At 37.9% G+C, this 24,238-nt stretch overlaps 1 protein-coding gene across 3 annotated transcripts in view; it reads left to right on the top strand.

The window, feature by feature from the left end:
• TASOR2 (transcription activation suppressor family member 2) overlaps positions 1–24,238 on the top strand; it is an 81,095-nt gene that overhangs the window by 46,842 nt on the left and 10,015 nt on the right. For all 3 annotated transcript variants that reach the window (XM_087420863.1, XM_087420864.1, XM_087420862.1), the window contains 7 exons: positions 2,721–2,793; positions 2,895–2,957; positions 6,210–6,926; positions 10,173–10,415; positions 13,781–14,660; positions 16,330–16,759; positions 19,534–23,406. In XM_087420863.1, the coding sequence (XP_087276989.1) occupies positions 2,721–2,793; positions 2,895–2,957; positions 6,210–6,926; positions 10,173–10,415; positions 13,781–14,660; positions 16,330–16,759; positions 19,534–23,406 (6,279 nt within the window). The remainder of the gene's footprint in view (positions 1–2,720; positions 2,794–2,894; positions 2,958–6,209; positions 6,927–10,172; positions 10,416–13,780; positions 14,661–16,329; positions 16,760–19,533; positions 23,407–24,238) is intronic.

Here is a 24,238-nt window from a genome sequence, read left to right as displayed (position 1 = left end):
CTCAACTAGTAACTGAAAAGGGAATGGACTACACTGATTAGCTCAGGCCTCACCTTCCAGAACTGGGTATGAGATCAGTCCCACCCAATCTGCAGTAGTGCTGCACAGCAGAGGAGAACCATCTCTGCAGTGCAGAGGTGGACTAGGTGACATTGGATGCTGAGTGGAATATCTGTTGAATATCTACTGTAGGATTGTAGGCTCTGTTTTTTGAAGTGACGTAGTCCATTTTATATTTGGAAATTAAAAGGGAAAAAGTCCAGATATTTTCAGAAAATGCATTAGTTAAGGGACTACTTGTGAGTACTTACAGTATTGAAAGTAGTGGAGACTTGGTGCAGAACTTTGCTTTGAAACCTGTTTATTAATAATTGATTATACGAGCCAGCCCTGATGGCCAGCCCAGTGGTCAAAGTTTGGCACTCAGTGCTTTGGCAGCCTGGGTTCACTTCCCAGTCACGGAACCACGCCACCCATCTGTCAGTTGCCACGCTGTGGCAGTGGCTCATGTAGAAGAGCTACAACAACTTACAACTAGGGTATACAACCATGTACTGGGGCTTTGGGGAGAAAGAAGAAAAAGAGGAAGATTGGCAACAGATGTTAGCTGAGGGCGAATCTTTCCTTGCAAAAAAAAAAGTGAGAGAAGAATTAATTATAGAAATTACATATTACACAAGGTCTTTCCTCCTCAGTGCTCCATGCTTCTTTACTTGCCTCATCATATTATGAGTAATTAAATATATCAGTCTCTCCCCAACTAGACATTGAGTTCCTTGAGGGCAGGTATCATGTCTTAAGCATCTTTGACTCCTTAGTGCCTGGTGTATAGTGGAGGGGCAATAAATGTCCCTTGAATAAAGTTTATGTGGGTTTGTACCTAAGAACACTGAACTTCAAGAACAGTACAGAGCAAGGTGTCTTTTTAAAAGGGTGTTAAGGGCCGGCCCCGTGGCTTAGTGGTTAAGTGCGCACGCTCTGCTACTGGCAGCCCGGGTTCAGATCCCGGGCGCACACCGACGCACCGCTTCTCTGGCCATGCTGAGGCCGCGTCCCACATACAGCAACTAGAAGGATGTGCAGCTGTGACATACAACTATCTACTGGGGCTTTGGGGGGAAAATAAATAAATAAAATTATTATTAAAAAAAAAGGGTGTTAAGGACATGTATGACTATACTTTTCTGTGTGTAAATGGAAGAGACTAGAAGTACATATTTAAAAGATTCTATGATTTCTCCTCACAAAGGTTAAAATAGGAACTTTATGTAGCTCTTTCAGTACATGATTTGAGAGACTAAGATATACTACATATTTCTGTTTTATTTGCACAGTTTTTGGAAGATAGAAATGTATGGTTTTAAGTAGATATAGTTTTCATCTATATGACAAAACTAAAATACAGAACAGTATAGAGGCTAGTTATTGTCACTTTCACTTTCTACATCAATAGAAAGTGAAACAAGAATTATACCTGTTTGCAGTTTAATAGATACCGAAAGCTATATATATATATATATATATATATATATATATATATAAAACTATTGGTATATTTATTCAGTAATTCTTTCTTGAGTGCTTGAAGAAAAAATACAAAATAGTCCCTGCCATCAAGGAACTTATAAGACTGTGGAGGAGACAAAAATGTAAACTATAAATGTGTAGGGGCTATAATAGAAACATATGAAGAGTCACAGTAGTGATTGTTCCTGTGAGTGAAGTATCAGCATCATAACTTAGTTCTAATATAATAATTAGAAAAGAAGACTTTTTTCATACTTGAATTGTTATTGAAAAATTTATTGATTTACCATATTTATAGGCTTATGACCTATCAATTTTTGAAATAGAATGTTTTGTCACTTTATTTTCTAAAATGTTATATTTTTTTTCAGTTTTATAACTGAAAAGAATATTGGATTTTATCTTTGTTATGGGTATATAGGCTTTTGAAATGGTGAATAATGGAAAAGAAGAACTGTTATTTTTATGATTTAGAATGATGGCTTTTAGATAACTTCCCCTGCTCTCTGGGGACAAAATTCCCATAGTTACTGGAAACATTAAAATTTCAAAATTTTTTTTTCTTGAGCTCAAGGTTTCCCTGAAGGCTGTGGTAGAGGGGAAAAAAAAGAGGAAGAATTTATTTTCATCTGCATTTCTTATTGCCACGGACCTAATTATGTTATTTTCTATTATTTTCTGTCTCTTAGGCTGCTGTAGAAAGGATTCTTTTATTGGATGATGTCTTTCAGTCTTTCTGGTTCCAGGATTCTGTGATGTTTCATGTAAACATGAGCTTAAGATGCTAATCATAGGTCTGATCCACCTTTAATTCGTAGAGACTAAATGGTAACAGATTGGCTCCTTAGGCAGCAGTATGAAATGTCAAGCATCTCAATGAAAACATGAAATAAGTCTTTTCTGATTGATTTGTTATGTAGTTGAACACATATACTAAAACTAATCCTGGAGGTTCTAGTTAGTATATGTAGCCCTAACAAGGCCAAGATTATTTGAGCACTAAGGAACTTGCAGTTTCTGATACTGGAGGACAAAATAATTCTTATTCCCATGAACAGTAACGTTTCAAGAGTTTTGGGGGGTTTTTTTGGTTTTTTTACTTTTCATGAGCTCAAAATCCACTGTAGAATGTGATAGAGGGAGAAGGAGAGAGGAACTGAATCTTCTTTCTTTTTTTTTTTCTTATTTTTAAGGCAATCATCAAATGCTTAGAAGAGCGGGGGTTTTTCATTTTACTTACATCATCAGCCTTAATATCAGAAACAAGTAAGGACAACTTTTTTGAAGAAATATTTTTCAGTGTGTTTACTTTTGTTTTATAAGATCAACCACCTAACTTTTCTCTAATTCTCACTCATTCTGTGTAGATTTTGGAGATGAGCGAATGGGGCTACATGGGTTACATTTGTTCCGTTCATCCCCGTCTACAGGTAAGGGCACAGTGGCTTGCAGTTCACTGAATCTGTTGGCCCTGTTTCAGTCCTCATCTTACTTAACTGTTTTCTTCTCTTAACTCTCTTCCTTTAACCTCCCTGGTTGGTCTTTCTTTATCTCCTTTGTAGGCTTATCATTTCTTCTCAGTTTCACACCCTCATATCTACCTGTCTGTTGACATTTCCACTTAGATGTCCCTCAAATTCAGCATGTCCCAAACTGAATTCATTTGTTTTTGAACAAGAGCTAGGAGATACTTTTATCATAGTCTGCCTAGTAAATGTGACTCAGGGCCTTCACAGATGCAGTTCCCTCTCTCTGGACTCCTTGTCTCCTTTCCCTTTATCGGGTGATGTTGACCCCCATAGGACCAAGAATTGGCTCTTAGAGGCAAAAAAATATTACTCATATAGTATATAAATAGATATACAGTATATCTCTGGTTTAAAATTTCAAAGAACAATTAGGAAACGAAGTCTAAAAGGCCTCTGGGGGTGGGGGGAGATAATGAATAAAATCAGAGGAGAAGCCCTGCTTTAGCCTGTGACTCTTGTCTGTCAGGTGTCAGTTTAAATACCACTTTATTGATTCCTGTCACCACTCTTCCCTCAATGAAGAGCCCTAGGCTTATCATCAATGTAACTTAAATATTTATTTGTATAATTATTTAATGCCTGCCCTTCTTTTTTTTTTTTTTTTTTTTGTGAGGAAGATCAGCCCTGAGCTAACATCCGTGCTAATCCTCCTCTTTTTGCTGAGGAAGACCGGCTCTGAGCTAAGATCTATTGCCAATCCTCCTCCTTTTTTTTTTTCCCCCAAAGCCCCCCGTAGATAGTTGTACGTCATAGTTGCACATCCTTCCACTTGCTGTATGTGGGACACGGCCTCAGCATGGCCGGAGAAGCGGTGCATCGGTGTGCGCCCGGGATCCGAACCCGGGCCGCCAGTAGCAGAGTGCGCGCACTTAACCGCCAAACCACGGGGCCGGCGCAATGCCTGCCCTTCTTAAATTCTGCTGTATCCTTACTGCCTAACAATGCCAGGCACCTGAAAAATAATAAATGTTTGCTGAACGTATAAATAAATGGAAGTAAATGAGTCACTTCTTTTTGTCATATGAGGAAATTTTCCTCATTGTTTTATAGTTATACTTTGTGTGTTTAAACATAAAATTGTGTGTAGCATTTATAAAGTTACAACCAATACAAAAGGATTTTTAAAGTTGATTTTTTAAAATTGTGTTCAGTTACTCAAAGTGGAGAATGGCACTTTCTTAGGCATCACTTCTTTGTACTAAGCAAAACATTACCAGTTATAGCAACGTAATGGCAGGAGCTGTTCACACTTTTCAAGCTTTTCCTATGTCAGGTATTGTGCTAGGTGTAATTGATTTCGCAGCCCTTAAAATAGGCGTTCTTATTATGACCATTTCAAAGATGAGGAAACTGAGACTTAAACTTGCCCAAGGTCAAACAACTGACTCTCAAGCTGGCTTCCAACTCCGTCCCATACTGCCTCCCTCTTCTGTAAGAGACCTCTGACTATTCTTATTTTAAACGTAAACTGCCGCACAAATAAGAAACATCAGTACCTGTACCCTTCAGTGTTGAACAGCCCAGGATTGCTGTGGGAATAAACACTGCAGTGCTGTGTCCCGGTGCTCATGGCCTCCTCTGGCTCGTTAGGCAGTTTCTATTGATGGCAGTTTGGAGGTTCAGAGCCAGGGTTGTTTGTTTTAAATTGAGTGATACTTTGCTTAGCAGACTTAAAAAGTTCTTTTTCATGGATTTTATAATAGTCTGTTACAATCATTCTGGATTCTGTCTTCCCAAATTCTTGAAATAATTGATTTGTCTAGAAAAATACTACTTCATTGTGAACTGTTAGAAGTACATAAGAACTTTTTGTTCTATTTTTCCTTCACTTGTTACTTTTTAAATGATGAAATAAAAAGAAAGGAATTTTTATTTGAATGTCTAGGCACATTTTCCTATTTATTTATATTTGCCATCCTTTTCCTTTTCCTAATACCTGCTCAAGTACAAATGTATTCAGTACATTTTAACTAACTTGGTGTTACTTAATTTTAGTAGTACATTTAGTAGTACAAATTACTTAAATTTAGTAGTACAAATTAACTAACTTGGTGTTACTTAATTTTACAATGACTTTTTCTTTAAAAAGAAGCGTATAGGGCCGGCCCCGTGGCTTAGCGGTTAAGTGCGAGCACTCCGCTGCTGGCGGCCCGGGTTCGGATCCCAGGTGCGCACCAACGCACCGCTTCTCCAACCACGCTGAGGCTGTGTTCCACATACAGCAACTAGAAGGAAGTGCAGCTATGACGTACAACTATCTACTGGGGCTTTGGGGGAAAAAAATAAATAAATAAAATAAAAATAATAATAATATTTAAAGAAGCGTATATACTTCAGTTTAGTAGACACCAGAAGTCTATGTCATCTCTGGATTTTTATTAGTGATGACTTAAATTTCTAGGATTTTATTACCCACTTCTCAGAAACCTGACTTCTCTTTTTTCCCCTTTTAGTGTTTTCCTTTAGGTTATTGATTTGCTGAAAAATTAGCATTGCAGTTAAAGAGTGAGCCGGGGAAAGGAAGTGAAATGCAGACTGTCAGTGTAGTTACTTAAATTTTAAAAAATTTTTATTCCGTTTGATAGAGAAACCAAGACACCAATAGTTATTAACCATGAGATTTGGGGGTTACTTAAGGGTTTTACTTTTTTCAGTTCAGTTGGTTTGCATTGTAGCTTCTTAGAAGAATTTAAAGTAAGTTATATAAGGTATAGATAAAATAAGATATATTTTAAAAGCAGAAGGTGAGAATTAAAAAGCAGAAAAGCAAATCTGCCAAAGCCGGTGCCATTGCTCTGACAGTGCATCGAGGTCACGCTGGGCTCCTGGTCAGATGAGACGGAGCTGGAGGCAGATCTGCCTTCTTCATTGTAACCAAGTGGTTGCATCTGAATGATTCTTTTTTGGTTCTGTGTGTGTGTGATTTCATATATATGGAGATATGTATATATTCATTAAATATACCCATAAGTCTTCTATTAATTGTCATTTAGATTACCATTTGAAACACTATATCATAGTTAACCATCGTATAATTTTATAATCTAAAGCATGTTTTTCCTGCTTGTTTTTGTAAAAAAAAAAAAAAAAAAAAACTAAACAAAGAAAAAAACACACAACTTGAGGTTTTTAATGTATGTATATGTATTTCAGGGCTGAAAGACTTGAAAGTTGAAGATGATGTCTCATTGAAGGTGATACCTATTTTACCTGCCCTTAATTGTGCCCTGCTAGAGGCAAAGAAATCGTTTACTGAAGAAGGAATCTGTCCAAACACATTAGTAAAGCATAATTTCCAAGAACTGTACAAGGTGGACAAAAGTCCTTCATTGGCTGCTTCTCAGGAGGGAATTAAAGATACTGCATTCTTCGGCAAATTGTCCAATGGTTTTGACTTGGTTCCTCCAGCTGAAAAGTGCCCTTTACAATCTTTAACTCAGTTGAAGTCTTATTTTTCAGATCCTAGTGGGTACATTTTGGAAGTATCGACTGCGTTAGATTTATTGGCAGAGCGTCCTCAATCTCCTTATATTTCAGATGGAATTTGTGATGCTGGATTTTCTTTAGTTATGACTCCAGATCCTGAATTTCTTGACTCAGAGGCAGAAGTAAGAAAAGAAGCTGAAACAGAGAGGAATTCTGAAGAAATGTTTAAAGCAAGGCAGAGAGCTGTGGTTCCTTTAAGTCCAGCATCCAATCTGAGAGTTCGGCCTAAGAGAAAGGCGAGCATGCCGCCCGGGGTACAGAGTAAAAGGGTGAACTTGTGCCGTCCCTTCCCCAAAAGAACTCCTGCTGGAGCAAACAAGTGTTCAGACTCTCCAGCCACTCTCAAATTAGTTAAAGGACAGTTTCCTCAGAAAAGAAAACGAGGTAAGCACGAATTATGTGGATTATTAAATGAGAAGTTAGTAATAACTGTTATCTTTTAACACTATTCCTGTCTGATCATTGGGAACTGCAGCTTGACAGTATCAATGAGGAGTTTATTAGAAATGCCAGCATTTCTCCCCAGGTGATTTGTCTGCATGCTAAAGTTTGAGAAGCACTGATCTAGATAACAGATGAAAATCAAGAAGTAGGAAAAACTGTAAGATATCTCAAAAGCCCACCCACCAAAAGCTTATATTTCACTTGTAAAACTGCTCAAACTCTCATTCAGTTATTTACGTACCATTCCAAGAAATATGGTTATCCAGTTTCTGAGCTATCCTCGGACAGGTAAGAGTGGCAGAGGAGGATCTGCTAAAATCAGACACACCGATGGCAGTAAAAAGTGATGACGGATAGCCTGAACATAGAGGGAAAAAAACGTCTGGAACCTCCAAAACTAAAGCAGTCTGTGGCAGAATTTCTAATCCTTTTTGTGTATCAGAATTTTAAAAACGGTCACCTGGATCCTACCACAGACCTAGTGAAACCGCATGTCCAGTGGCCTGGTGACATATATATTGAAACAATTTACAGGCGGTTTTGTTGCCCCCTGAAAATTGAGTGAGAATCAGAGTCTACAGCCATTTAGTGTATAGTCAAATGCACTTTAGTGAACACAGCACAACAAACAACATGATTTTGGCTTAGAGTCATTTCAGATTATATGTAGTGTATTTTGTTTAAAAGTAGGGAACTATAAGCTATATGACCCCTTAGAGAAGAGCTCAGCAAACTGTGGTCACAGGGCCCCACAAGCATTTACCTGTTGTCTCTGGCTACCTCACACTACGCTGGCAGAGGTGAGCAGCTGTGACTGAGACCGTGTGGCCTTCAAAACTGAAAATATGCACTGCCTGGCCCTTCCCAGAAAAGGTTTACCAACCCTGTCTATAGTACTTTGAATTTAGAAATTTGGTTGCCTAAAGAGGAAACATCGAGGATATGTGGATGCCCAGGATTCTAGATAATTAAGGTTTTTTTATCCTATGGTTTAACAAATAGTTATTTCTGGCCTATTACAGTTTGAGAAATGGGTGTGTGTGTGTGTGTGTGTGTGTGTGTGTCTGTATTTAGGAGGATGGTGGAAAGTATGGCAGTATAAAGCAGTGAATCAGACTGTGCAACTACCTACAAATAAATTCCAGGCCAACCTATAGGAAATCTGCTCTATATGAACCCATTTACTTCAAGATATTAAATAAATTATCTGTGATTCAACATATATGTTGTCACTGTTTCTCAAGTTTTTTTAATTTCATCCACTATAAGAAATGTGTTTTATATTGTAGTCCAGTATACACAAATTCATGCATGACTGAAACAAAAATTTCAAAAAACATTTACCCTAACTTGTGTAATACAATCTGATATTTTCTATTCTTTTCTTTTTTATTTAAGAAAGACTTCTGTTTGCAGCCCATTAAATTTATTTTACAATCCACCAGTGGATTATTGCATGCAGTTTGAGAAACATGGTATTGAGTGATGCAGATTCGCTGAACAGTCCCTGCAGGATTGCCTTGGTTCATGTCTGTTTTCCTCCCAGGACCTGGGTCATGAGAGATTGTCCCTTCCTGCCTGTGCAGGTCTTAGAAACTTCCCCTAGGTCTTGGTCATCTCATCTTATTTTCTTTCTTTTTTTTTTTCCCCAAAATCTACTCTAAGAAGAGAAATCTTATTTTCTTTCTCTTCCTAATTTAGTCTTAACTGTTTTTATGCTTGATTTGTATTTTGAGTTTCTTTTTGCTAAAAATTTTAGAAAACGTAACTGGAGTGGAATGAGAAGTCTTATTCTTAAAAATAAACAATATGCTGCTTCATTAACTGTAATAATTTACTAGGGAGGAAAATAATTAGATGCAGGGAAGTGTACAGTATGAAGAGAGATTCTAGAAACTTATTTTTAAAACCACTCCTTTCTCTGACCCCCAAAAGAATGAAATGAAATTGGTTTCTTTTCTGCATTTCACTAACAGTCATCATAATTTCTTTAACTGTTTAGTATCATGTTTCCTGTTCTCAATTAGAAATAGTGTTTTTCTGTATAATGTAATTTTAAAATATTTGCCAACATTCATATGTGTGATTATATGCCATCTTGGGGGCTAAATTTTTTGGTGGGAACAATTGAAATTACGAAAAGTCAGTGGGAAAAAAAAGTTTTGAAAGGGAATATTTATTAACTTTTTTTAACTCTTAAAAGCTGGAAACACTTTGTGTTGTCTTATATAAGCAGGTAGTCACTAGTTTTTTTCTCCTTGCATGCCTCCATTGTTAGCTATTTCCTTCCTTCCATGTGAGAAGCAAAGCTGAGCATTTTGTGAGAGAGATGACTAATTATAATAGATTTGTAGGAAATTAAATCAGATGAAGACTTTCTTCTGTCTTAGAAGATGATGTTTCACGTGGTATTAAGACTTTGATATTTAGGAGTATTAAAGTGGAATATATCAGATGGCTCTTTATGAATATACGATCTCTTCTTTATAGGGTGACTATACTTTTGGGGGTTTTTTGAGGAAAATTAGCCCTGAGCTAATATCTGTTGCCCATCCTCCTCTTTTTTGCTGAGGAAGATTGGCCCTGGGCTAACATCCGTGCCCATCTTCCTCTACTTTTTTATATGGGATACTGCCACAGCATGGTTTGATAAGCAGTGTGCATGTCCGCTCCCAGGATCCGAACCCACGAACCCCAGGCCACCGAAGCTGAGCATGCGAACTTAACTGCTATGCCACCAGGCCGGCCCCATCATGACTATAGTTTTAACCAGATCCCCCTTATGGGAGCTGTGTTGCTTTTGCGTAAATTGAATTATCCATGTCCTAGCGCCATGAACTAGCATATTCATTCTTACCTGCCATATCAGTCTAGAAAGATTATGAAGATATTTTTTTAAATTAAGTCATGCCTTGTTTTTATAAAGTTATTACTCATATTTTTCTTCTTCATCTGATAGGGGTATAGACCAACACTTAGCAAGTTCATATTTTTATATTTATACGAGAACTTTTAACTCTTGCTTTGTTAAAAAAAAAAAATCTCATAATGAAATACCCAAAATTGTATATTTTATTCCCCATTACTAAAGTTACCCCCAGGAAACAAAAGAAGTAAAAGGAAAAGCTATGCTGATAAATCTCTGAGCCCCCTACCCCTTAAAAAATGGTGTCTTTTCTACATAAGGTGCTGAAGTGCTGGCTGCACAGTTTGTACAGACAACCAAATTGGATAGGAAAAACCAAGACGCTCCTATTTCTAAAGATGTTCCAGTGGCAACGAATGCTAAAAGGGCAAAGAAGCCAGAGAAATCTGCAGTCAAAACTGTTTCAAGGGCTAAGCCACCCGTGAAGAAATCTCCACAAAAACAGAGGGTAAATATAGTAAAAGGCAATCAGAATCCCAGAATCAGAAAGCAGCCACAACCTGGTAAGAAATAATCTTCCTGTAAATTTAAACACCACAGTACAGACTATTGCAAGATAATGTATTGAAATAATATAAGAACAGTTGAAATCTGTCAGCAATTCTTGCTATATTCTTTAGTTCAGACACTAACAGGACTAAAGTAACTTGCTTTCTATTATAAATAAATTAGGGAAGTGCAAAGATTCATGCCTTCACAAAATAGACCCTAATTTTTAGTTTGCATAAAGCCTGAACATGAACTGTCTATAAGAGTTAAAGTGTAAATGGCCTTTTTCATGACTAAATGCACAAGCAAGTAGAATCTGATGGTATTCTTATAAACTTACAACCTTCTACTTTTTATATGTCCAAAGGGAGTTGTAAAGAGATTGTTCGAAACAGTCAGTAATCCAGAATCCTGTATTTGGTTTTAAAAGGCAGTAAATTAATTTTAAAAGCAGTTTTACTTTTCTACTTTTGCTTAAATGAATAATAAAGTTTAGTTATAAGAACAGACAGCTGACTGTTCTGGTTCTGTATTTCCAACTGTTAGACATACCCTCTTTACTTGAAAGTTCTGTTGTCGCCGCAGACTTCACCTCTGAAGCTGAACACACACCAGCTCTCCTGCCAGGTCCACGTCCCTTCTTAACTTTCCCTTCCTGTGTATAGTGCAGTTCTTCCAATCGGCAAAATCTGTCAGTTTTACTTTCTCTTTGATATTGAGTTCTGTCGTTTTCTGTGTGTGCTGGTTTTTTGTTTGTTTGTTTTAACAAAGACTTCATTTCCTCATACCTTTATATTTCTATGAGTTTTCTGTCTAATCTCCCTCATCTATTTGTAGAGTTTAAAATAATCTCATATTTAGTGGAAATTCAGAGAAAGAAACTATTGTTTTGTTGGGGTGATGGTCTTATGAGTGAGCTTGTTTTTTTCTTTTGTAAGTTTCTTTAATATGGTTTGATGATTGAAGATTTTTAAAGGCTCATCATGTCATTCTAAAACCCATAGTGTTGCAATTTTGGCATCCATACCAAGGGTAAACTCTTCTGTGTCTCAAGGCAGTTCATAATGTGATCTTACCCCATGTGTCCATATTTCTCTCCTGCTGTTTCCTAACATGTACCTTCCCTGCCAGGCACTCAGTGCCTCCCACAAGCATAACATCTGTTTTTATTCTTGTGTAATTCCCTCTCTCAGTCCAGATTCTGCTCAGCTAAGTTCTACTTCCACAGTGAGGCATTTCCTGATGCTCTGATCTGCACTGATCTCTCTCTTCTTTCATTTCCTTTTGGGTTTCTGAGAACATTATGGAATTAAATTCACACTATTTTCTAATCATTTGATGTGTCTTGGTCCTGTCTTTCCAATTAGTTTGTAAATATATATCATTCCTTGTATTCTTAGCCATGTCATTTGAATTCTTTGTACCAAATTGGCTCTCAGATATTTGTAGACTAATTTATTAATGGGAGGAAGTATGCATTGGGTATTGGCAGAAAAGTGAGTCCAGAAAATGAAAAGTTTTTAAAATGTGTATTCAAAATAGGCTGATTTGTATTGCTAATGTCTGTATATATTGTGCAGCCACATTCCAAGTTAAAAATTTTAAGATTACTACCTTTTAAATAATCTTTTAATTTTTCTTTTATTTATTAATCACCTATACTAATCTGTTTCATTTCTTATACTTGAAATATCAGAGTTTAAGAAGGTTCAATCATTTTATTATTGAAACTAATGATTTTCTGTCTTTTTAAAAGTTTTTGTTTGTTTTGTTTTATTTTTGCTGAGGTAGATTTGCCCTGAGCTAACATCCATTGCCAATCCTCCTCTTTTTGCTTGAGGAAGACTCCTCCTGAGCTAACATCTGTGCTGGTCTTCCTCTATTTTGTATGTGGGTCACTGCCACAGCATGGCTGCTGATGAGTGGTGTAGGTCCGCACCTGGGAACCGAACCCAGGCCACTGAAGCGGGGTGCGCTGAACTTAACCACCAGACCATGGGGCCAGCCCCTAAAAGTTTTCAATATAGTTTTTATTTACTGAACTTTATATTTTTTATATAATTCATTTGGCATTGTCTTATCTGTATTCTTAAAAGAGATAAGACTATCAGTATTGTATTTTTAATTGATTGAGAACCTCTAACAAGTCAGTAATTAAATGATTTACCTGAGACTACACATATTTATTAAACTGAATCCTTTTTCTTGACTTCATTACAGTCTTCTTTATATTAGACCTTACTCATAAGTGATATTCTGTGTAAGAGCCATAATATTAACAAAGATAGAATGAAATTAGTATCAATAAACACATCAGATCAAAAAATGAATTTCACATTTCCAGTACACCTGTGGGGCTAGTGAGACAATTCTCTGCTTTGGGTCACTTTCTTCCACCTAACCCTCTTGGGTTTTGCTGTTTTAAAAATTGGACAGTGGTTGATTAATTTTACCCTCCTCACCATACCCACACACCCTTCTCTTTCTATTTGATGACCTCATGGGAAACAGGAACACAGTGACTTTTCTGTCCATCCATTCACCTGCTACAGGGAATCATTGCCTCATATTGTTGCGAACTTGTCCCTCATGGTAACTGCATTTAAGAAGGCTGAATTAATGTCCTGAGAAAGCAAGTAAATCAGTAAATGTCAGTTTTCTGATTAAAGGTAAACGGGTAGACTTGAATGTCTGCAGAAAGGAGAATTATCAGTAGACAAAGAGATTTGCTATTTTGCAGATAGAGAGGAGATGTTTTCAGTGCAGAAATTGAAGTTTTAAAGAGTGATGAAATTAATTGGCAATTCTGAATACTCTTAGAACTTTTCTAATTTTTTATTCATATCATTATTATAATTAAACATCAATATGGTTAAAATCATCTCTATTTTGAACTTAGGTGATTTCTCTAATAAATCAATTGTTAAGGGATATGATTTCTAAGGAAGTAGGTTAACACTATAATTAATATACACTTCAAACTTAGAAATTCTTGTATTCTCACTAGCTTGTAAGCTCTCTAAGGGCAGGATTCTTGTTATCTTTTTTTGTTTTTTTCTCTCTATATATTTCTTTAGCTGAGCAGTATGCCTTGTGTGTAGTTCAGTACATGCATTTTTGAAGAGTGATTTCTTTTTAAATTAATATGCACAGTCTTTAAGACTTGTTCCTCTGGTAAATACATTAGAATAGGTCTGAGAGGTGGAAGAGACCTCAATCTGAGAGTAAAATTTTAATATACAATCTATACAACATATCAAAAGGTTTTTCTTGAATATATTGACTTAACCATTGAGTTTCACTAAGCCGTAGTAATAGAGCAAAGGATTAATTTGATGGAAATCAAATGTTATATGTCTTTTTTTCTTTTATACTGAAGCCAGAGGAGAAACTGCTTCACAGCTTCAATCAGAAATTTCATCAGATGGTCGTGAAAATGTTATTAGCATAAATACAGCTCAACCAGAAAATATCACAGTGGCTCAGAAAGGTTTACCTGAGAACTCCATTGTCAACTGTGACTCCCAGGCCCTAAATATGTTAGCTGATCTAGCATTAAGTGCTGCTACCTCTACCCCACCATCATCTGAGCCCAGAAAGCTTCCCTGCTCCCCTGAAGTGCCAGAAAACAATGTTTTGCTTTCTAAAGAACATTCTTTGTGCGGTACATCTGACCATGAATATCACAGAGGAGTTAAAAATCAAAAGGGTGGACCATTACCTAAGCCCTCCTCTGATAAGAAGAGTAATCCGACATCAGACCCCACTATTAGCCACGAGGAAGAATGCTTGGTTCCTGGTAGTCAGGCCCCTTTGGAAGGCCAGTTGGCACTTCCTGAGGAGATACTAGAAACTTCGGATTCAAGCCAAAGCTCTTTTGTTGCTGTGGAACATTCCTATGCCCTGTTCCTTGCAGAACATTCAAAGAAGCATCTACAGCAGAGAGGGGTACCAGGCCCTGCCTTTGCCAAGAACGGCACAAAAGGCCCTGAAGCAGGAACCCCAGTGGGAAAAGTAATGCCGTTTCGGCATCAGCAGAGCACCTCCCCTCTGCAGAAGCTTTCTGAGGACTCATTACTCAAGCGCAAGAGCAGATTGCTGTCCTCCAGCCTGAAAGATTTTTACTGCTCTCATACTGTGTTCAGCTGTGATGGCTCCTTTAAGGTCACTTTCAAATGTGACACAGAATATGTATTCAGCTTAGACAGCAAATATACCAACAACCCACTGGAGAAAACCGTAATAAGAGCATTACATGGGTAAGTAGGACTGACATGATGAAAATGAATGTAACTTTTCTGTTGAGATAAGTGAGAAAGGATACTTGTGCCAAACCTTGGGGAAGGAGAAAGAAGTGTGTAAATCCAGTAACTTGGTAATAATATCAAGCAGTTTTGTTGACTGACAGTTAAGAATATGAGGCTGATTTTGCCACTGTCCACATGGAGAACTTTTGCAAGATAACTTTAGCCTTGTGAATGGCTTTCCATTTTGCGACGCTTCTTCATAAACCTTTGTTCTCTTTGAATTATAATATTTAAATGAGATCTTAATATAAAATAGCGAGATATAGAAATAATGCCTTACAGAATGAATTCCAGAAGAAACATTTAAAAAATTACTTTTAGCTTGTTAAGTTGGTCAGATTGCTGAGTGAACAGTTTTACATGGGGTTGTTCTATAAATCTTCCTTAAGAAGAGGTCAGGGCGGTAATAGCACAGCGGCTGGAAGCACAGGCTTTGGAGTGTGAACTAACCTAGGTTTTGAATCTAGGCTCGCCCACTTACTAGCTTCTGTGATCTGGAAGTGCCTGTGCTTCAGGACATTGCTTCTCAATCTTTACTGTGCATGACTCTTCTGGGCCTCTCATTGAATGGCCAATTCTGACTCAGTTTGTTGGGGATAGGGCCTGAGAGGCTATATTTCTAACAAATTTCCAGGTGATGCCAATGGAGGATGACCGTCTGTGGACAACACTTAAGTATGGGTTTAGTGATATCTACATTATGAGGTTGTTACGTCCATTTGGGTTTTGCACAGTGACTGGCACATACTGATAAATGGTAACTGTACCATTAGCAGGAAGCATTAATTGTGTAAAATGACATTCAGCTATCTGTTCGTGGACTGTTTCACACGTGAGTGACTAAATTGTATCCGACTTCTTTCCTTGCTCCAGTTATGAGCTCACACTCAAAAGAGCATACACTTAGGTTCCCATCTACCCATGAGGGTCATTTCCTTAGCCTTAATCCTGTTTAACGAAAGCTAGCTCCATAGCCCCTCTGACTCATCCCACTCCAGCTCTGTGCTATCCTTTTGCCTGGCAGATGGCCTGAAATGTTTTGTATCTCCCCTTATGGTTTCAGGAGATTTTCCAGAACTGTAATCTGAAAATAGTATAGTAGGTTGCTGATTTGCCCACAGAGATATTTTAATCTTCAGACTTTCCCAACTATTAGAAGAAAGAGGCAAAAATAGAAAAGAAACGAGTTGGCCAGACTTAGCAAAAGCAAGGAGATGAGGATTTGGGTAGTTGCTGAAACCATTATTCACATAATAGGTATATTGTATCCAGAGAGAGTTTGCATGGTATAAAAGAAAAATCCTAAACTAGGAGTCGAGAGACCTGTGTTCCAATCGTGCTTCTACCACTTACGGGGTTTGTGATTTGAAAGAAGTCACTGAAAGTTCTGATTTTCGGTTCCTCTCTCTCTGTCTCTGTAAAATGAATGGATTGGAATCATTGTAATTATTTGTTAAATCAACTTCATTTTTATCTTAGTCACTCTCTCATGTTTGTGTAATTTTTAAAATAAAAATATAAAAACTAAGACTAATAATGAAGACACTTGCTTATGATAAGATAATCAACTAAAATTAACCATTTTCAATGACTTTTATATGTTCTTTCTTTAAAATCTCAGGCCCTGGAACACTGATTTACCTGATAACGTGGAAGAAGTGAAGCTTTTACTTCATATGTGGGTAGCTCTGTTCTACAGCAATCAGAACAAGGTCATACGATCATCCCGAAAAGTGGTAGAACACAGCAACCCAGCAAAATATGTGTCTATAAATAGCACGTTAGAATCTTTTGAATTCAGTGAACTTGAGGAGCTCCCCAGCGTGGAAAGGTGTTCCGTAGACCCTCTGCTGGAGACTAATGAAACTCCTAGAGGTCATACTGCCGAAGTGTCCTTCCCTGACACTAACTCCTTGCTTCCTTTCATGAAACCACCACCTGCAAGAGGCTTGGAACTCTGGGTACAGAGTGAACAGAAAGAAATTTTTGCAAGAGAGGGTGGTCCAGATACCCCAGAAAGCCAGAATTTCATCTACTCTTGTAATAAAGAGGTAAGTAAAGCTAAGTGCTATAAATGCTAACATTGTTTTTGAAGAAATTTTTGGTTTTTGTATGTAAAAATCACATTCAAAACAAGACATTGGTTTCTTTTAGAAAAGTGGACCCTCTAGCTATCTAAAGGATCATAATGCCAAAAACTTAGTTTTTGTTTCCAGGTGGATTGTCTGCAAATTGCTCTGGATTGTCTGCAGGTAGAGCTTATCTACCATCCTGATTGAAGAAGCAGCAAGTAGAAAAAAATCATGGGGTCAGATGATCTGGGAGCCAACCATAATTGTGTCACTTATTAGTTGTATAATTTTGGGCAAATTACTTGTTCTCTCTGTGCTTATTTTCTTATCTTTTAAAAGAGGTGAATAATACCTGTTATGTCTTACCTAGAACAATGTTTAAAGATCAAATATGATAATAATTAGAAATCTTTGATAAACCTTAAAGTAAACTAAAATTGAATATATTAAAATTATTTTTGACGACAAATACTAGAACACTAAATCATTTATAAATATGGAAAATATACTTTGTTTCATTCCATTGTTCTTAACTGATATGCAACCAAGCCAGATAATCAGATTTTACTGGAGCAAATAAAAAAGTGGTATCAAAATTCTAAGTAAATGGATTGACAGTTACCTGCCTTTTTAAGCTTTTGGCCCAGATTTATTCCAGAATAATTTGGCATGGGTTTGGGCATCTACAATGCCTGTCTTAACATTGGGTAGACAAAAGTTTCTATACCTGGGGTTACTTGGGAATTTGCAGGTCCAGGGGTGAGCCTCAGAGACTCTTTGAATGTCTCCACGTGCTCATCTTCATCATCAAAATGAAGACTGATGGAGTGCTGGGCCAGGTGGTGTTCTGAGCCCTTCACTCAAATTCACTCAGTTAATTCCCATACAACCCAAGGAGGTAAGACCCATTCTTGCCCATCTTATAGATGAGGAAACAAACGCATAGAGAAGTAGGGAAATTGCCTGAAGTCACATAGTTAGTAAATTATCAAGCCAAGATTCAAATCTAGACAATCTAGATGTTTCTCGATATCAAATTCTGTGTATGTGTATGTATATACAGTCATGCATCGCTTAACGACAGGGATATGTTCTGAGAAATGCTTCGTTAGGCAATTTCGTCATTATGTGAACATCATAGAGGGTCCTTACGCAAACCTGTGTGGTATAGCCTATTGTACATCTAGGCTGCATGGTACTAATCTTATGGGACCACCATCATATATGTGGCACATGACTATATACATATACATATATACATATATCTTGTGTTTATATGTGTATACATACACGTTACATATGTATGTGGGTTTTTTCTGAGGATGGGTTCATGGATTTCATCTGATTCATGGTGAGATTCAAGACTGTGGCCAAACATTAGCAGCCACAGCATGATTGGGAGAGTCCCAGGAAAATTCTCAGAATGACTCTTACCATCAAGACTTTTCTATGCTTTGTGCCTGGCCCCTCACGTCCTCTTAAAACTGTCTCAGCTCCACCCTGCCAATTACTCAGGTCAGTGTCTTTCTTTGGTTTTTAACAAGAGATTTGAAACACAGGTTCTGACTTCCAGCACGATCACCTCAAGACATGGCAGGAAATCTGTGACCGCAATGTTCTAAAAATTACATGTGTATGATCAATTGTATGATCAATCCATTTTACCATATTCTGGATAAGACCATGCTTCAACCTTTAAAAAAAAAAAAAAAAAGACTGTTTATGAGGTTATCAAAATTGTCCAGAGGTATTTCTGCTAATGTCTAACCTGAGTCCTTCCTGCTATTCTTTAAATCAATCCCTTTGGTTTAGTTTATTAATGCAAACTGTACTATGTTTTCTATTGCTCTAATAGGAAGTATTATAATGAGAGAGGGATTATCTCCAGTTATAAGCAAAGAAGATAGCTAAGGGGTAAGGGACCTTTATTTACCAGAATGGAGATTGATACCTTGGGAAAACTGCTAATCAGTGTATTCTGAGTATAAGAGATAATTACTGTTTCCTCATGGGAAAGTTCCAAATGACAATGTATTTATAATCTAATTGAAAACTGGTGTTTAAAATAAGTTATTCTTTGTTTTAAAAAATATCTTTTAATCTTACTAAAAACAATTAAAATTAATTGAGTACTTTTTCTCTAGTGCTGCATTTCTGAATTAAGTGATGCTATTTAGCAAACAGGCTGCATTTTCAAGTCTTTAGACTGTCACTGGTCTAGCCACTTTTCTTCTCAAAAGTCCGTTAAAAAAATAGGATGTGCAGTTTAGAAAGTTTTAGAGCTCTCATTTGTGTATATTTAAAGAAAACAAATTCCTATTTTGGGGATATTTTAAGCCTATTTAAAAAGAGAAAGATTTGGGGTCTGGCCTGGTGGCGCAAGCAGTTAAGTGCATGCGCTCCGCTGCAGGGGCCCGGGGTTCACCAGTTCGGATCCCGGGCGCGCACCAGCGCACCGCCTGTCAAGCCATGCTATGGCGGCGTCCCATATAAAGTGGAGGAGGATGGGCATGGATGTTAGCCCAGGGCCAGTTTTCCTCAGCAAAAAGAGGAGGATTGGCGGATGTTAGCTCAGGGCCGATCTTCCTCACAAAAAAAAAAGAGAGAGAGAGAGAGATTTGCTTGATCTCTACCCTATGAAGATTCAAAAGAACAAACTAAAATTGACCCTCGTCTGTTCCGTTCTTCCCATATATAAATATTTTAAAAAATATTTGACTTTTTACTTTTTTTTTTTACTTTTGTCATTTCAGATAATTGGGCGGAAGGCCGAACAAGAATCATCAGATAAACTAGAGACTTCTAATCTTGTGCTTTCTGGTATTGGAAGCACCCAAACTAATGGACCTTCTATTCCTAGTGAAGATAAAACCTTTGAGCCACTTGATAGCACAAGAGTGACTTCTTACAATGATACTGTTACACAAACCACATTCACCAAGACTTACGATGGGATCAGCAATCAGTCAGTGATTTGTCAAAAGTCTGTGTACAGCACCCTTGAAAACAAAGTTGATATTTTTCATGCAACAATGCAGACAAAACCAGGTGCTTTACAAGGCCTTATCCAGCATAGTAGCCCCCTAAACAAAGAATGTCAGCCTTCATTGGCAAGAAAGGATGATGTGGGGTATGTAATGATTAATCTGGAACCAGTTACTCTCACTTTTGAAAAAAATGCTTATGTCCCAGTACATCCAGAAGTTTTAAATAGAGCTGATAAACCTACAATCTTTAATATGGAGTCGATTAAACAAATATCACCTCCTACAAGTCCGAGACATTCTATATCCACATTTGAAAAGGCACAAACACAAGGTCTTAGGGACATTCCATCTCTCGCAATGTCAGGACAAAAAGGCACTAAGTACCTTTGTGCCTCCTCAGTAAATAGAGAGACACTTGCTAAAGAAATGTGTTCATTACAGAAAGAGATTCCTGTTCCAGGCTCATCATCGCCATCTGATAATTCACTGGTAACGGAGGCATTATCATTAGTTAAAAGTTCTAATTATTCGTTACCCAGAGAAGAAATGAAACTCTCTCAAGAATTTTTTGTGCCAGCTCGGAGTCTCTGTGGTGTATCTTTGGAAGAGGCTATAGAGCCATCACAGGTTGAAGCAGCCTCATCATCAGCCTCTGCCACCTTGGAAAAAAATTATTCACTTAACTGCGTTCCATCAATAAGTAGTCTGTCAGATGGCTCTTTAGAACTAAAGAATGACAAGAGTGGTCTAAACAGTGAAAATATGAATTTTGAATCATTTAATTCAGCATTTACCAAACAAACTAGCTTATCTATGAATAGAGAGGAGGTCAGCCTAGAGTTATCAGAGGAAGATTCTGACATTGACCTAACTCTCACAATATCACCACCTACAAGTCCCAGAGAAGAAATGCCAGCTGGTGAAACAGAGCAACATCAGGAGGCCCCATTATCAAATTTAGAACTTCAGGATATGGCTGAAGAAATAATTGAGCCAGAAGAGGTGACTTTCGTAGAAAACAGAGAAGTGAATTCTGCTAATTATACATCAGTGTATCCTACAGTGTCAGAGAAGCCATTAGAAAATGAGGAGAGAAAAGGTGATCATTTACAAACAGTTACTTTAATACTTGCTAAAGAAACTTGTGCCCTTGAGATTGCAGAGGAAGTTAATGTTAGCTCAGACTTTCCCTTTGGTTCTTTAATTGAAGAAGTGTCACCAGCTTCTAGTCCTGACCCCCAAGTACCAGTTGAAGAAACACAACCATCTCAGGCTGTGTCTCTCTGTAGTTTAAAACTTCCTCATACACAGTGTGAGAAAAGTGACAGATTCTCCCAGATTGAGTCAGTAGATTTGGCCATAACAGAAAAAGAAAGTTCTTTTGTTGGTCCTACCCATCCAGTGGGACAAGATGACTTAACTCAGGTACAGCAGATGCAGCTTCCTCCTGAGACACCTCTAGCATTAAATAATCATCCAGCAAGAAGAGATAGACATTTAACCCTTCCTGGTAAAGTAACTGAGGAAGTTGTCCCAAATGAGCATGATGAGGGTTTCTCTCTCTCAGAAAAGGTGCCACACTGTGATACAGAGTTAGATCAGCCCACCTCAGCTGCCAGTTTCAGAGACGACTTCAAGCCTTCTCTGGAAAAACTGGTAACGGGAAATCGACTGCAGCCAATTAGTGTAGAGAACAGAAATTCAGACTTAAATCATCTTGTCTTGGAGACCAGTGAGCCTCCATTTAGTCCTAGAAAGATTATTGTAAGTAAGTCTTTGGCTGACACATTTGTTTCTACAACTGCTCCAAGTAGTTTAATGAATGTGTTGTTAAAAGAGCAGACTAGCCTTAAAGGCACTAAGAAAAATCTCTTTAGCAGTGATTTGAAAATAGATGAAAGCAATTACATGCAAGAGAAGTCCTTAAGCTCCAGTTCAGTTGATGGAGCTGGTATTTCGCAGGCATACGTGCACTCAGAGAGCCCCAAACTTGCTTGTTCCTCACCCAGCGCCACGTTAACCCATTGTACGAGATCCATAAATGCAGAGGCAGGCTTTCAAACACAGGAAATATCAGTAGTCAGAATGGCCAGTTTGCTTAAGAATAGTGACACTGAAGCTGAATTACATGAAAAAGCCATAGATCTAGGAGGTCTTGGCTCTCAGTCGAACACCACATCTCCAGAAGGCAAACAAAACAGCCACATGCTACAAGATATGTCCCCATGTGAAACCAAAGATCTGCTGAATGGTGGGCTTTTTCCCACATGTTTACATGCTGATTCTTACCAAAAGATAGCAGTCACTAGTGAAAATATCGGTAAAGAGCCTTCTGCTTCTGTTCCCAAATCTTGTGCTCCTCTTGTTTGTGGAGTCTCTACAGAGCAGATAGAAAATAAGAGCGCTGGTGGGCTCAGGGCCAGGGAGGACTCTGAAACCCTGGGTGGAGACATGGATATCAGTGGGATACCCATTATGAATTCTGACATCCATTATGAACCACTTTCTGGAGACTCCGATCAAGACTTTTTTGGTGACTGTAGAAATCCCAAATTAGAAGTGGAGGATTCCTGCACTTTGCGATGTAGTCACACCAAGAAAAAAGAAGGTGCTTCAAAAGATGATTATGCCTCTTTCCTGGGCCTAAACAATAGTGATAATGAAGACTGGGGCTACTCTAACCAGGTTCCAGGGTTGGAGACAAGCATTCCTCCCAGAAACTGGTCTGTTGGATTAAAGAAAGGAGATAAGTGTGTGCCACGTTATATCCAAATCAGAGATCTCCATGGTATCCCCAGGACTTATACTAATTTCACTGTAACTAGAGAGCTCAATGAGACCACGAGGACGTTGCACAGCCTGAGGAGGCAGCCCAGTTTCACTGCACAATGTGGCTTGCTCAGCTCCTGGACAAATACTTGGCAGGTGGCGGACGACCTCACCCAGAACACTTTAGACCTGGAGTATCTCCGTTTTGCACATAAACTAAAACAAATTGTAAAGAATGGAGATTCTCAGCGTTCTGCCTCTTGCACAAGTGTCTTTCTGAAGGAGTCACCTCTCCAAATCGCTGCTGGAGCTTTCCCTCTGACAAAACTGTCCGAGTCCCCAGTTCTATATCCTGCATCCCGGAGCAGAAGTCCCCTTGTGGTAACAGTCGTGCACTCAGACACCAGACAACAGAGTCAGCACACAAGAGGCCACATACCCAGCAATTTGGACAGTTCTTCCTTTTGGAAAGAGAGATGTGGTCGCAGTAGAAATCACCTTACAAATTCTGAAAGGAATCAGACTGTTTCATTCCACCTCAACAAACTGAAATATAACAGTACTTTGAAAGAATCACGGAATGACATTTCACTTATTCTCAATGAATATGCTGAATTTAACAAGGTGATGATGAATAGCAACCAAGTTGTTTTCCAGGATAAAGAGTCAATTGTTGCTTCTGGAGAAGCCACATCTCAAGAGATGTATTCATCTTTCCCAAGAAGGTCAGCCTCCTATGAAGACGTGATTACAGACTTGTGTACCAGTTTGCATGTGAAACTAAGAAGTGTTGTGAAAGAGGCTTGTAAAAGTACCTTCCTCTTCTACCTTGTTGAGACAGAGGACAAGTCATTTTTCCTAAGAACAAAGGTAAAGTGCCAGATTTTTCTTATAGTTTATATTATTTTGATTGTGTCTACTTTTAGTTTATTTTAGAAGTAATCAATTTAGCATTCTTGGCTTCAGAAAGAAGTCATGATACGAAGTGGTATTTGAGTTTCACAGCTCAGTCTTTATCTGCATACTAAATGTTAAGCTACAAGGATCTGCCATTTGTACTCTATTTGAAGGTTTGTATGATGTTCCAGAATTAGTGCAGTGACTAATTTTCATGAAAAGTTACCAGTGTAGACATGCTCATATTCAAATGTAAACATAAACATATTCCAAAGGTAAAATTCAGATTTTTTAAAAATTATTACCTGTCTTCCTCCGTTAGTGTGGATAGTTGAGAGGGACCTCTTTTGATTTTGGATGTAGTTTTTAATTTGAGTATTAGGATAAGTGATGTTCTGGTGTGAGAACATGGTCTTTAAATTTAAATGATGTAACCACGGTAAAATTCTAACTTGGTAGGAGCCAGAGTCCATCTTGATTCACCATTAGCTTCCTCATTTTATCCTCTCAGAATTTATTTCTCTTCTACTTGGGGAAAAAGAGCATTCTCTCTCTCTTTTTTAGCTTTTAAAATATAACTTCTGATTTACATAAAGGTTACAGAAGTGGTAACCTTCACCCAGATACCCTGCTGTTAACATTTCTGAGCCATTTGAAAGTATGTTGCAGACACGATGTCCCAGTACCCCTTAATACACAATTATGTGTGTCCTACCTGAGTGCAAGGACCCTTCTTCTGTATGATCACAGCACAACCCTAAAAGTCAGGACGTGAACATTAATCCAATATGCTTGTCCAATCCAC

The sequence above is a fragment of the Ceratotherium simum genome, chromosome 32, assembly GCF_057802395.1.
Source record: "Ceratotherium simum simum isolate JZ-2026a chromosome 32, ASM5780239v1, whole genome shotgun sequence".
NCBI classification, from domain to species: domain Eukaryota; kingdom Metazoa; phylum Chordata; class Mammalia; order Perissodactyla; family Rhinocerotidae; genus Ceratotherium; species Ceratotherium simum.
Note: the sequence above shows the minus strand (reverse complement) of the source record. Positions and strands in the feature narration are given on the sequence as shown.